General features: G+C 43.9%; 1 protein-coding gene across 1 annotated transcript in view; it reads right to left on the bottom strand.

Moving 5' to 3' along the window:
- LOC118387158 (ryanodine receptor 3-like) overlaps positions 1-12772 on the bottom strand; it is a 308396-nt gene that overhangs the window by 187893 nt on the left and 107731 nt on the right. The window contains exons 15-16 of the mRNA XM_052523336.1: positions 11996-12091; positions 11343-11461 (exon numbers count right to left, since the gene is read on the bottom strand). Coding sequence (XP_052379296.1) covers positions 11343-11461; positions 11996-12091 — 215 coding nt within the window. The remainder of the gene's footprint in view (positions 1-11342; positions 11462-11995; positions 12092-12772) is intronic.

Below are 12772 nucleotides of genomic sequence, written 5' to 3'. Positions count from 1 at the left end.
AATCTGTCATTCTGCCCCTCAACAGGCAGTTAATCCACTGTTCACAGGCCGTCATTGAAAATAAGAATTTGTTCTTAACTGACTTGCCTAGTTAAATAAAGGTAAAAAAAAAAAAAATTAGTCACATTTTAGTGATTTGATCCTTCTTAGTTTTAGTTATTATCAGTCGACTACTCTGTCTGTCCTATGTGTGTCACACTCCTCAATAGAGCTTCACACGGACAGACAGAAGGCGACAATCCTTTGGGTTTGTCTCTGTGTAACAATAGCACGTCACTTAGCAACCAAGTAAATGATGCTAATAACCCATAGAGGGGCATGCATGGCCCGTGTCTTTATTGGTTGTTAAAAGCTTATAAAGGATTCCTGTGCTGTGCCATGTCATGGTATGGATCAACACCTGCTGCTTACAGGACTGGGGTTGCACTCCAAATAGCACCTGGTCAAAAGTAGTGGACTACAGAGGGAATAGGGAGAGATTTGGGACGCAGCCTGGCTCTGGATGTTGCATGCCCAATTACCCAGTTGACCCAGTAGGGCTAGTTAACACTGCATGTAAAGCACATAGTAGGAAGGTTGATATGCAGCATGAGGCTATTGTCAATGCCACCATGACAGCTGTGATAGCCACAGATCTGCATACACTGTTGGGCACTGATTTACATACAGTCGTGACCAAAAGATTTGAGAATGACTAAAAAATATACATTTTCACAAAGTCTGTTGCCTCAGTTTGTATGATGGCAATACCCCCCCAAATAATTCCACTGTATTTCAGCCCTGCCACAAAAGGACCAGCTGACATCATGTCGGGGATTTTCTCATTAATACAGGTTAGAGTGTTGACGAGGACAAGGCTGGAGATCACTCTGTCATGCTGATTGAGTTAGAATAACAGACTGGAAGCTTCAAAAGGAGGGTGGTGCTTGGAATCATTGTTCTCCCTCTACCAACCATGGTTACCTGCAAGGAAACACGTGCCATCACCATTGCTTGGTACAGAAAGGGCTTCACAGGCAAGGATATTGCTGCCAGTAAGATTGCACCTAAATCAACAATTTATCGGATCATCAAGAAATTCAAGGAGAGCGGCGGTTCAATTGTTGTGAAGAAGGCTTCAGGGCGCCCAAGAAAGTCCAGCAAGTGCCAGGACTGTCTCCTAAAGTTGATTCAGCTGCTGAATCGGGGCACCACCAGTACAGAGCTTGCTCAGGAATGGCAGCAGGCAGGTATGAGTGCATCTGCACGCACAGTGAGGCAAAGACTTTTGGAGGATGGCCTGGTGTCAAGAAGGGCAAAGAAACCACATCTCTCCAGGAAAAACATCAGGGACAGAATGATGTTCTGCAGAAGGTACAGGGATTGGACTGCTGAGGACTGGGGTAAAGTCATTTTCTCTGATGAATCCCCTTTCCGATTGTTTGGGGCATCCAGAAAAAAGCTTGTCCGGAGAAGACAAGGTGAGCGCACCCATCAGTCCTGTGTCATGCCAACAGTAAAGCATCCTGAGACATTCATGTGTGGGGTTTCTTCTCAGCTAAGGGAGTGGGCTCACTACTCAAAATGTTTCCTAAGAAAACAGCCATGAATAAAGAATGGTACCAACACATCATCTGAGAGCAACTTCTCCCAACCATCCAGGAACAGTTTGGTGACGAACAATGCCCTTTCCAGCATGATGGAGCACCTTGCCATAAGGCAAAAGTGATAACTAAGTGGCTCGGGAAACAAAACATCAAGATTTTGGGTCCCTGGCCAGGAAACTTCCCAGACCTTAATCCCATTGAGAACTTGTGGTCAATCCTCAAGAGGCAGGTGGACAAACAAAAACCCACAAATTCTGACAAACTCCAAGCATTGATTATGCAAGAATGGGCTGTCATCAGTTAGGATGTGGCCCAGAAGTTAATTGACAGCATGCCAGGACGGATTGCAGAGGTCTTGAATAAGAAGGGTCAACACTGCAAATATTGACTCTTTGCATCAACTTCATGTAATTGTCAAAAAAGCATTCGACACTTATGAAATGCTTGTAATTATAGTTCAGTATTCCATAGTAACATCTGACAAAAAATATCTAAAGACACTGAAGCAGCAAACTTTGTGGAAATTCATATTTGTGTCATTCTCAAAGCTTTTGGCCACGACTGTACATTATCTGAGTGTTGCATTGTTTTGAGGGGGGACAATCACTTTTCAGGTTAAACTTGACATGGTTAGAAGTTTTATGAATCGCTAGTACTGTTTAACCTCTGTCAAGCCCTGACATGTTAACTATTTCTAGGTTAACCATCTCCTCCGGGTTAACCATCTCCTCCGGGTTAACTATCTCCCCCGGGTTAACCATCTCCCCCAGGTTAACTATCTCCTCCTGTTTACCTATCTCCTCCGGGTTAACTATCTCCCCCGGGTTTAACCATCTCCTCCGGGTTAACTATCTCCTCTGGGTTAACCATCTCCTCTGGGTTAACTATCTCCTCTGGGTTAACCATCTCCTCTGGGTTAACCATCTCCTCCGGGTTAACTATCTCCTCTGGGTTAACCATCTCCTCTGGGTTAACTATCTCCTCTGGGTTAACCATCTCCTCTGGGTTAACCATCTCCTCTGGGTTAACCATCTCCTCTGGGTTAACCATCTCCTCTGGGTTAACCATCTCCTCCGGGTTAACTATCTCCTCTGGGTTAACCATCTCCTCCGGGTTAACCATCTCCTCCGGGTTAACTATCTCCTCTGGGTTAACTATCTCCTCCTAGTTAACTATCTCCTCTGGGTTAACCATCTCCTCCTGGTTAACTATCTCCCCTGGGTTAACCATCTCCCCCGGGTTAACCATCTCCTCTGGGTTAACTAAATCCTCTGGGTTAACCATATCCTCCTGGTTAACTATCTCCCCCGGGTTAACCATCTCCTCTAGGTTAATTATCTCCTCTGGTTATAGGGATGAAAGCCCAAAGCACTGCTGCTCATACTCTAGATGTTTGGCTCATGTTTGCCTCTCTCTCAGAAAGCATTAGAATAGCATTGTTTACAGCATGATATTGTCATTCTGCAGGTATGTGTACATGCTGCTGCTGTTGAGTTTCATTTAGAACCTTCAGAATGAGTGTATTGGGGAGACACGTGATGCCGCGGAGCTGAGCAGACGTTGACAAACCGAGCTCTTCAAAGTTATTCTATTTTTACCTAAATAACAACGTTGAAACAATATTCAAACATCGGCTGATAAATTGTCAAGTACTTACCTTCCCAAAGAGCCATGGACCTCCGACCGAGAGGCAAGAAGGACGACCAAAACGTTGTTGATTCCCAAGATAACGATAACGCTACAGCTAGCAAGATTAGCATTAGTCCTCATAACTCAGACGACAGTTCCAGAGTGTTGCTCTCAGCAGCCTCTTGCGAGCCTGCCGACATGCTGGCTACTCTCCTCTGGGAAATTCAGGATGGTAACAGAGGTCTTTCTCTGAAAATCGATAAGAAATCGGCTGAACTCCATTCTTCCATTGACGACCTGAAATCCTCCATGAATGATCTCCTTTTGAGAATGACTGAGGCAGAGCTGCGCATTAGCACAGTTGAAGATACCATCGCTAGACATGACCAGCTCTTGACACAACTGCAAAAGGACAATGCCTACCTCAAAAACAAAGTAGATCAGATGGAGAACCAGAGTAGACGTAGTAATATCCGTGTGGTGGGATTGAAAGAGGACAGCGAGGGCCGTGACCCGGTCCGTTTCTTCACTCAATGGATCCCGGAGGTCCTAGGCATAACCAACTTCACCAAGCCGCTGGAAATCGAACGCGCCCACAGAACATCAGCGCCCGAAACCCCGGCCAGATGAGCCCCCACGAGCCGTCCTGATCAGGTTCCTCCGTTTCCAAGAGAGAAGATACTGCAACTCGCAAGAGCCAAAGGGGACATCGCCATCGATGGGAAGAGAGTCAGCCTTTCCCCGGATATGAGCGCGGACCTCGCCAGACGCCGCAAGCAGTTCAGACCTGCCGCCAAAGCACTGAAGGAGAAGAACATCACCGGCTACCTCATCCACCCTGCGTGGATGAAAGTTCAGTACAAAGGCCGAAGCCATCTCTTCAACACACCGGGAGAAGTGCACACTTTTCTCAAAGAACTGAGCAACGTCTGAGTCTGAGCCAGGACGGTCTCTCTGGGGGATAAAATGCAGTTTGTTTGTTTTCTCTTATCCGGAGTGAACTGCTGGTATCTCCCGGTCACTTTAATTGATTTGTATATTTTCAACTAACCGTATATTCCTGGGGTGAGTTCTATTACATTTACAGGAGAGTATATTTTGGTTTAGTCCATATCTACTGGGCGAAGCAATAAGTGGGTTTAGGCCCACTGCTTTCCCCCTCATTTATGTTAATCTTTCGTAAAGAGACTCAAGCAGCCCTTACCGTGGGCAGTAAATATTCAGCCATAAATATCTATTCACAACGTTTGTTTTCAATTTAGAGAGCTCACAGGTTTTAGTTTATGCCAAGGTTTAGCTAGTAAGAGCAAGATGGAAAGCGAGCAGCAACGTATCTCTACAAGTGTATTCATGTTTGATTGTTGGGACTGTTGTTCTAGTCTGACAATCGGGGTGGGTGGGATTTTTATTATTTTGTTCTTCCTTTCTTCTATGTTTATTGTTTCCTTCCTAAAGAGACACACAGGTCACTTTTGTGCTCAAACCAAAGTTGAAACATTTCCTAATTATCTGCATATGATAGATTTCTATTCAGTTACATATTTGAAACCCAACCTATGCTTAATCCACTAAAATATGTCACATTCAACGTAAAAGGTCTTAACAGCCCGATTAAAAGGAAAATAGTCTATACATACCTTAAGAAATTAAAGGCTGACATTGTGTTTTTACAAGAAACACATCTTACAGCCAGTGAACACTAGAAATTGAAGTGGGAATGGGTAGGACAAGTTTTTGCATCCTCTTTTAACTCCAAAGCAAGAGGAACTGCAATTTTGATAAGTAGACACATCCCCTTCTGCGTCAACAACACCATCTCTGATCCCTCTGGCAGGTTTGTTTTGGTGCAGGGGCATAGGTTTTCAGAGTCTTGGACTCTATTGAATATTTATGCTCCTAACTTCGATGACCATATGTTTATTCAGAATGTCTTCCTTCAGGTTGCTCAAGCACCACCAGGATGGCTACTGGTTGGAGGAGATTTAAATTTTTGCTTAGATACAGTTCTTGATAGGTCTTCTGATAAACCCTCACTTCTTACCAAAGCCGGCAAGCTCACCATGTCATTCATGAAATATCTCAATTTACTAGACATCTGGAGACAGTTGCACCCACAGGATAGGGACTACTCTTTTTATTCACACCCACACAAGACACACACACGCATAGATCACTTTTTACTTTCGACACAACTGTTTCATAGAGTGTTAGATGTCGAGTATCTCCCCAGATTGGTTAGTGACCATTCTCCTCTGGTATTATCAATCTCCATTCCTACCAAGGTAAATGGAGCATATAGATGGAGACTAAATTATACACTTCTAAAGCAACCTGAATTTTGTGCATTCATCAAAGAGCAGATCAATATTTTTACTTTGACAAACACACCCTCTGCTCCTGACAGCTTCATTCTTTGAGAGGACAGATTATTTCCTATACTAAAGGGCTGAAGAAAAAACACGGTGCGGAACTGAGTGCTCTTGAATCTGAAATCTCAGAGCTAGAGAAAACCTACCAAAGAGGCACGACTAAAGATCTATACAGGCTTTTGGTAAATAAAAAACTTAAATATAATATTCTGAACACATATCAAGCTGAGAGGGCCATCACTAAATCAAAACAGCGTTATTATGAGCTTGGAGAGAAAGCTCACAAAGTATTGGCATGGCAACTGAAAGCAGAGGAAAGTAAGAGGACAATTAATGCCATAGAAACTCTCACGAAAGAGATATCTTTCGACCCTACTGAAATTAATAATACTTTTAAGAAATACTATGAAGACCTCTACACTTCCCAATCAAGCGATGATCTATCAGAGATAGACTCCTTTCTCTCCTCTCTCAACCTCCCATGCCTGTCAGGGGAAGACAGCGAGCGCCTGAGTGAACACTTCTCAGTCCCTGAATTGTTGGAGGCCATTAAATCCTTACCTTCTAATAAATCTCCTGGGGAGGATGGCTTCCCTCCAGAGTTCTATAAAGAATTTAGGGAGCTGTTGGTCCCCTACCTTATGGAGGTACATAAAAAAGCCAGAGAAGACAACTGCTTTCCAGAGTCCTTCTCTCAAGCAGTGATTACTGTAATCCACAAGAAAGGGAAAAACCCGCTAAAATGCGCCTCCTATAGACCAATCTCTCTCCTTAACACAGATTGTAAACTGGTCACCAAGATGCTATCTAAGAGACTGGAGTCATGTCTTCCCCTGTTGGTCAACCCAGATCAGACTGGCTTCATAATTAATAGATTGTCCTCCAATAATCTCAGAAGGTTCTTTGATATAATTCACCTTGCTAACAAAAACAAAATACCTGGTGTCGCAGTCTCCCTCGACGCTGAAAAGGCCTTTGATAGGGTTGAATGGCCATACCTCTTTCGCGTCTTGGATAAGTTCGGTTTAGGTACCGTGTTTGTAAATGTGATAAAATCACTCTACAAATCTCCTAAAGCTAGGATTGCTACCAATGGGATTACTTCCTCCTCTTTCCCTCTTTATAGGGGGACCAGACAAGGTTGCCCAATTAGCCCCCACCTCTTTGCCCTCGCCATCGAACCGTTGGCTGAGGCTATTAGAACGTGCCCTGACATACATTGCTTTGAGGTGGGCTTAAACCTCCCCAATTTTAGAATGTACTACTGGGCTGCACAGTCTAGGTTTCTGGCTCAGAGGTTTGACAATGGTCCCTCTCCCTCATGGTTGAACATTGAAAAGCTTGAGGTAAATGATGACACTGGGGCAGATTTGTTTTACAAATAGGACAGAAAATCTATAAAAACCATCACAGACAACCCTTTAATCATACATTCTGTCCTGGCATGGTGCAAACTGCATGAGCTGTTCGGACGAGGGGGATTCCTTTCCCCTAAAACCCCTTTATGGAACAATAGATTGATCCCTATGTTTTTCCAGAATAGTAACTTTAGACCATGGTCTGATAAGGGGATCACTCTTCTGGAACATTGTTACGAGGAGGGAGTTCTTATGTCTTTTGATCAGCTGAAACAGAAATACCACTTGCCTAACAGGGACTTCTTTAGCTACCTACAACTACGAAACTTTATTAGGGTGACTCTCAAGGGACAATGGAACCTACCTAAGATGTCACCTATTGAACAACTCTGCCACGCAGACCAACCACTGTTCAAATCAATCAAATCAAATAAAATTTTATTTGTCACATACACATGGTTAGCAGATGTTAATGCGAGTGTAGCGAAATGCTTGTGCTTCTAGTTCCGACAATGCAGTGATAACCAACAAGTAATCTAACTAACAATTCCAAAACTACTGTCTTATACACAGTGTAAGGGGATAAGGAATATGTACATAAGGATATATGAATGAGTGATGGTACAGAGCAGCATACAGTAGATGGTGTCGAGTACAGTATATACATATGAGATGAGTATGTAGACAAAGTAAACAAAGTGGCATAGTTAAAGTGGCTAGTGATACATGTATTACATAAGGATGCAGTCGATGATGTAGAGTACAGTATATACGTATGCATATGAGATGAATAATGTAGGGTAAGTAACATTATATAAGGTAGCATTGTTTAAAGTGGCTAGTGATATATTTACATCATTTCCCATCAATTCCCATTATTAAAGTGGCTGGAGTTGGGTCAGTGTCAATGACAGTGTGTTGGCGGCAGCCACTCAATGTTAGTGGTGGCTGTTTAACAGTCTGATGGCCTTGAGATAGAAGCTGTTTTTTCAGTCTCTCGGTCCCAGCTTTGATGCACCTGTACTGACCTCACCTTCTGGATGATAGCGGGGTGAACAGGCAGTGGTTCGGGTGGTTGATGTCCTTGATGATCTTTATGGCCTTCCTGTAACATCGGGTGCAGACCTCACTACCCTCTGGAGAGCCTTACGGTTGAGGGCAGAGCAGTTGCCGTACCAGGCGGTGATACAGCCCGCCAGGATGCTCTCGATTGTGCATCTGTAGAAGTTTGTGAGTGCTTTTGGTGACAAGCCGAATTTCTTCAGCCTCCTGAGGTTGAAGAGGCGCTGCTGCGCCTTCTTCACGACGCTGTCAGTGTGAGTGGACCAATTCAGTTTGTCTGTGATGTGTATGCTGAGGAACTTAAAACTTGCTACCCTCTCCACTACTGTTCCATCGATGTGGATAGGGGTGTTCCCTCTGCTGTTTACTGAAGTCCACAATCATCTCCTTAGTTTTGTTGACGTTGAGTGTGAGGTTATTTTCCTGACACCACACTCCGAGGGCCCTCACCTCCTCCCTGTAGGCCGTCTCGTCGTTGTTGGTAATCAAGCCTACCACTGTTGTGTCGTCCGCAAACTTGATGATTGAGTTGGAGGCGTGCGTGGCCACGCAGTCGTGGGTGAACAGGGAGTACAGGAGAGGGTCTGCCTGGGAGCAAGACATCCTGGTCCGTGACTGGGCTGGGTTTCTTCTTGTAGTCCGTGATTGACTGTAGACCCTGCCACATGCCTCTTGTGTCTGAGCCATTGAATTGAGATTCCACTTTGTCTCTGTACTGACGCTTAGCTTGTTTAATAGCCTTGCGGAGGGAATAGCTGCATTGTTAATATTCGGACATGTTACCAGACACCTTGCCCTGATTAAAAGCAGTGGTTCGCGCTTTCAGTTTCACGCGAATGCTGCCATCAATCCACGGTTTCTGGTTTGGGAATGTTTTTATCGTTGCTATGGCAACGACATCTTCGACGCACGTTCTAATGAACTCGCACACCGAAACAGCGTATTCATCAATATTTTCATCTGACGCAATACGAAACATGTCCCAGTCCACGTGATGGAAGCAGTCTTGGAGTGTAGAGTCAGCTTGGTCTGACCAGCGTTGGACAGACCTCAGCGTGGGAGCCTCTTGTTTTAGCTTCTGCCTGTAGGCAGGGATCAGCAAAATGGAGTCGTGGTCAGCTTTTCCGAAAGGGGGGCGGGGCAGGGCCTTATATGCGTTGCGGAAGTTAGAGTAACAATGATCCAAGGTTTTACCACCCCTGGTTGCGCAATCGATATGTTGATAAAATTTAGGGAGTCTTGTTTTCAGATTAGCTTTGTTAAAATCCCCAGCTACAATGAATGCAGCCTCCGGATAAATGGTTTCCAGTTTGCAAAGAGTTAAATAAAGTTCGTTCAGAGCCATCGATGTGTCTGCTTGGGGGGGATATATACGGCTGGGATTATAATCGAAGAGAATTCTCTTGGAAGATAATGCGGTCTACATTTGATTGTGAGGAATTCTAAATCAATCAGGTGAACAGAAGGATTTGAGTTCCTGTATGTTTCCTTCATCACACCATGTCCCGTTAGTCATGAGGCATACGCCCCCGCCACTCTTCTTACCAGAGAGATGTTTGTTTCTGTCGGCGCGATGCGTGGAGAAACCCGTTGGCTGCACCGCATCGGATAGCGTCTTCCCAGTAAGCCATGTTTCCGTGAAGCAGAGAACGTTGCAGTCTCTGATGTCCCTCTGGAATGCCACCCTTGCTCGGATTTCGTCAACCTTGTTGTCAAGAGACTGGACATTAGCAAGAAGAATGCTGGGGAGTGGTGCGCGATGTGCCCTTTTTCGGAGTCTGACCAGAACACCGCCTCGTTTCCCTCTTTTTCGGAGTCGTTTCCTTGGGTCGCTGCATGCGATCCATTCCGTTGTCCTGTTTGTAAGGCAGAACACAGGATCTGCGTCGCGGAAAACATATTCTTGGTCGTACTGATGGTGAGTTGACGCTGATCTTATATTCAGTAGTTCTTCTCGACTGTATGTAATGAAACCTAAGATGACCTGGGGTACTAATGTAAGAAATAACACGTAAAAAAACAAAAAACTGCATAGTTTCCTAGGAACGCGAAGCGAGGCGGCCATCTCAGTCGGCGCCGGATACTTGTACAAGACCATTTCCCGTGTTTACAATGCTCTTATGTCAGGACTAACACTGCCTGGGCTAGATAAACCCCGACTTAGATGTGAGAGAGATCTGGGTATTGATCTTGACGAGGATCTATGGAGTGACCAATGCAGGGATGGGGTTACATCCACATTGAACTCCAGATACAGACTGATCCAGTTTAATTTTCTCCATCAGCTCTATATCACCCCATCTAGACTGCACAGGTTCAACCCAGATATCTCCTCCCTATGTTTTAGATGTGGCTCAGATGAAGGAACATTCCTCCATTCCACTTGTCAGTGTTCAAAACTACACGGTTTCTGGCTTTAGACCCGGAGGTCTGTCTACTGGGTAACTTTACTAACACCAATCTTAGGCAAAGCCATACTATAAAGCTAACAGAAATATTGCTAGCGATTGCCAAGAAATGTATTCCCTTGAAATGGAAATTGGATTCCTCCCTGCCAGTTGCAATGTGGCTTTCGGAAGTTAATAGTTGTATCCCTTTGGAGAAAATCACTTACTGCTTGAGGAATAAGTTAAAGACATTTTACAGAATTTGGCAACCTTTTATTGACTATATGGAGAATCTCCCCCCACATCTCATTGATTGAATCTATATATAATCCTCACATAATGTTTCACACGTAATGTATATTATGTAGCCTACGGCAGGTGACCCAATGTCTCGTTATTTTTTAATTTCATTTTTTAAAATATTTTTATTATTGTATGTTTGTTTATATAACTATAATTATAATTTATTTTTGCTACGTTCGTCTGTTACTGTCACTTTGTCCTATCGTTGTCTAATATCTTTTCACTTTTGTTTTGAATGTTCTTAATTGGAAAATGCAAAAATAAAATATAAAACAAAAATAATAACGAGTTTATTGGAACCTTCAGAATGAGTGTATTAGAACCTTCAGAATGAGTGTATTAGAACCTTCTGAATGAGTGTATTAGAACCTTCAGAATGAGTGTATTAGAACCTTCAGAATGAGTGTATTCGAACCTTCAGAATGAGTGTATTAGAACCTTCAGAATGAGTGTGTTAGAACCTTCAGAATGAGTGTATTAGAACCTTCAATATGAGTGTATTAGAACCTTCAGAATGAGTGTATTAGAACCTTCAGAATGAGTGTATTAGAACCTTCAGAATGAGTGTATTAGAACCTTCAGAATGAGTGTGTTAGAACCTTCAATATGAGTGTATTAGAACCTCAGTAATGTGTTGTTGTTGCTGACCTTGTGGTTGCGTCCGTGTTTGTAGAGCAGGGAGATGATGGACTTGATGTGTCCTTTCTGGATGATGTTCAGAGCCTCCGGAGACTCTATCAGGATACAATGGAGCACCTCCAGGATACCTACAATAGAGTAAAGTAGAACAAAACAAAACAGAATAGAATCAGGAGACACTATCAGGATACAATGGAGCACCTCCAGGATACCTACAATAGAGTAAAGTAGAACAAAACAAAACAGAATAGAATCAGGAGACTCTATCAGGATACAATGGAGCACCTCCAGGATACCTACAATAGAGTAAAGTAGAACAAAACAAAACAGAATAGAATCAGGAGACACTATCAGGATACAATGGAGCACCTCCACAATACTCGAGGACAAACAGGCTAAAACTACTGGGAGATTATGCTATAGACCTTTGTAAGAAAATCTACTTTATTTACAGTTCTAGAACGACTCTCATATTAGGATTCAGGTTGACTTACACCAGACACACACAATTAGCTAGCTAATAATACAAGGCATTTGACTACATAAACAAACAATTCCATACCCAATATGTAAAGGTCTGGGGAGTTTCCTGACCAAATCCAATCTGATTGGTCTAATACACATATGTACTTCTTGAACTCTCTGTGTATTGTGTAGGGTACCTGATGAGGACTCCAGTCTCTCCAGCTTGCTGACCAGCCAGTCCAGGTTCCTGGAGAACTGAGTACAGTTGTTCCGGTTCCCTTTGATCAGAGAGGCTGGAGAGAGAGGTGAGTGGAGGGGCATAGAGGGCAGAGTGGGGGAAAGAGGGGTGAGTAGAAGGGATTGTCAGGGATGACAGAGTGATGCAGACATGGCAGAGGGGTGAGAGGGTGAGAGAGAGGCAGAGGCTGACGAGAAAATGTCATTTCTCCATCTATGTTGAGACCTCTTGTCTTTGTTTGATATCTAGCTGTCTCCTCACCCAGTCATCACTCAGCATTAGCCTTAGGGACAGCAGAATGATAATGCCTTTGGGATAGTTTAACAGCATAATCTGTCAGCTAATTCATACCGCTCAATGCAGAGCCATTAGTCAACACAAACTCACAGAGAACACTGTCTGACTCTCTCTCTCTCTCTCTCTCTCTCTCTCTCTCTCTCTCTCTCTCTCTCTCTATATCCTCTCACTCCTCTCTCTCTCTCTCTCTCTCTCTCTCTCTCTCTCTTCTCTTCTCTTCTCTCCTCTCTCTCTCCTATATCCTCTCACTCCTCTCTCTCTCCTATCTCCTCTCTCTCTCTCTCTCCCCATATCCTCTCTCTCTCTCTCCTATATCCTCTCACTCCTCTCTCTCTCTCTCTCTCTCTCCTATCTCCCCTCTCCTATCTATCTCCACCCCCTCCCTCTCTCTCTCTCTCTCTCTCTCTCTCTCTCTTCTCTTCTCTTCTCTCCTCTCTCT

Source organism: Oncorhynchus keta, chromosome 8 (genome assembly GCF_023373465.1).
Source record: "Oncorhynchus keta strain PuntledgeMale-10-30-2019 chromosome 8, Oket_V2, whole genome shotgun sequence".
In the NCBI taxonomy this organism is placed as follows: domain Eukaryota; kingdom Metazoa; phylum Chordata; class Actinopteri; order Salmoniformes; family Salmonidae; genus Oncorhynchus; species Oncorhynchus keta.
This window is presented reverse-complemented; position numbering and strand designations above follow the sequence as displayed.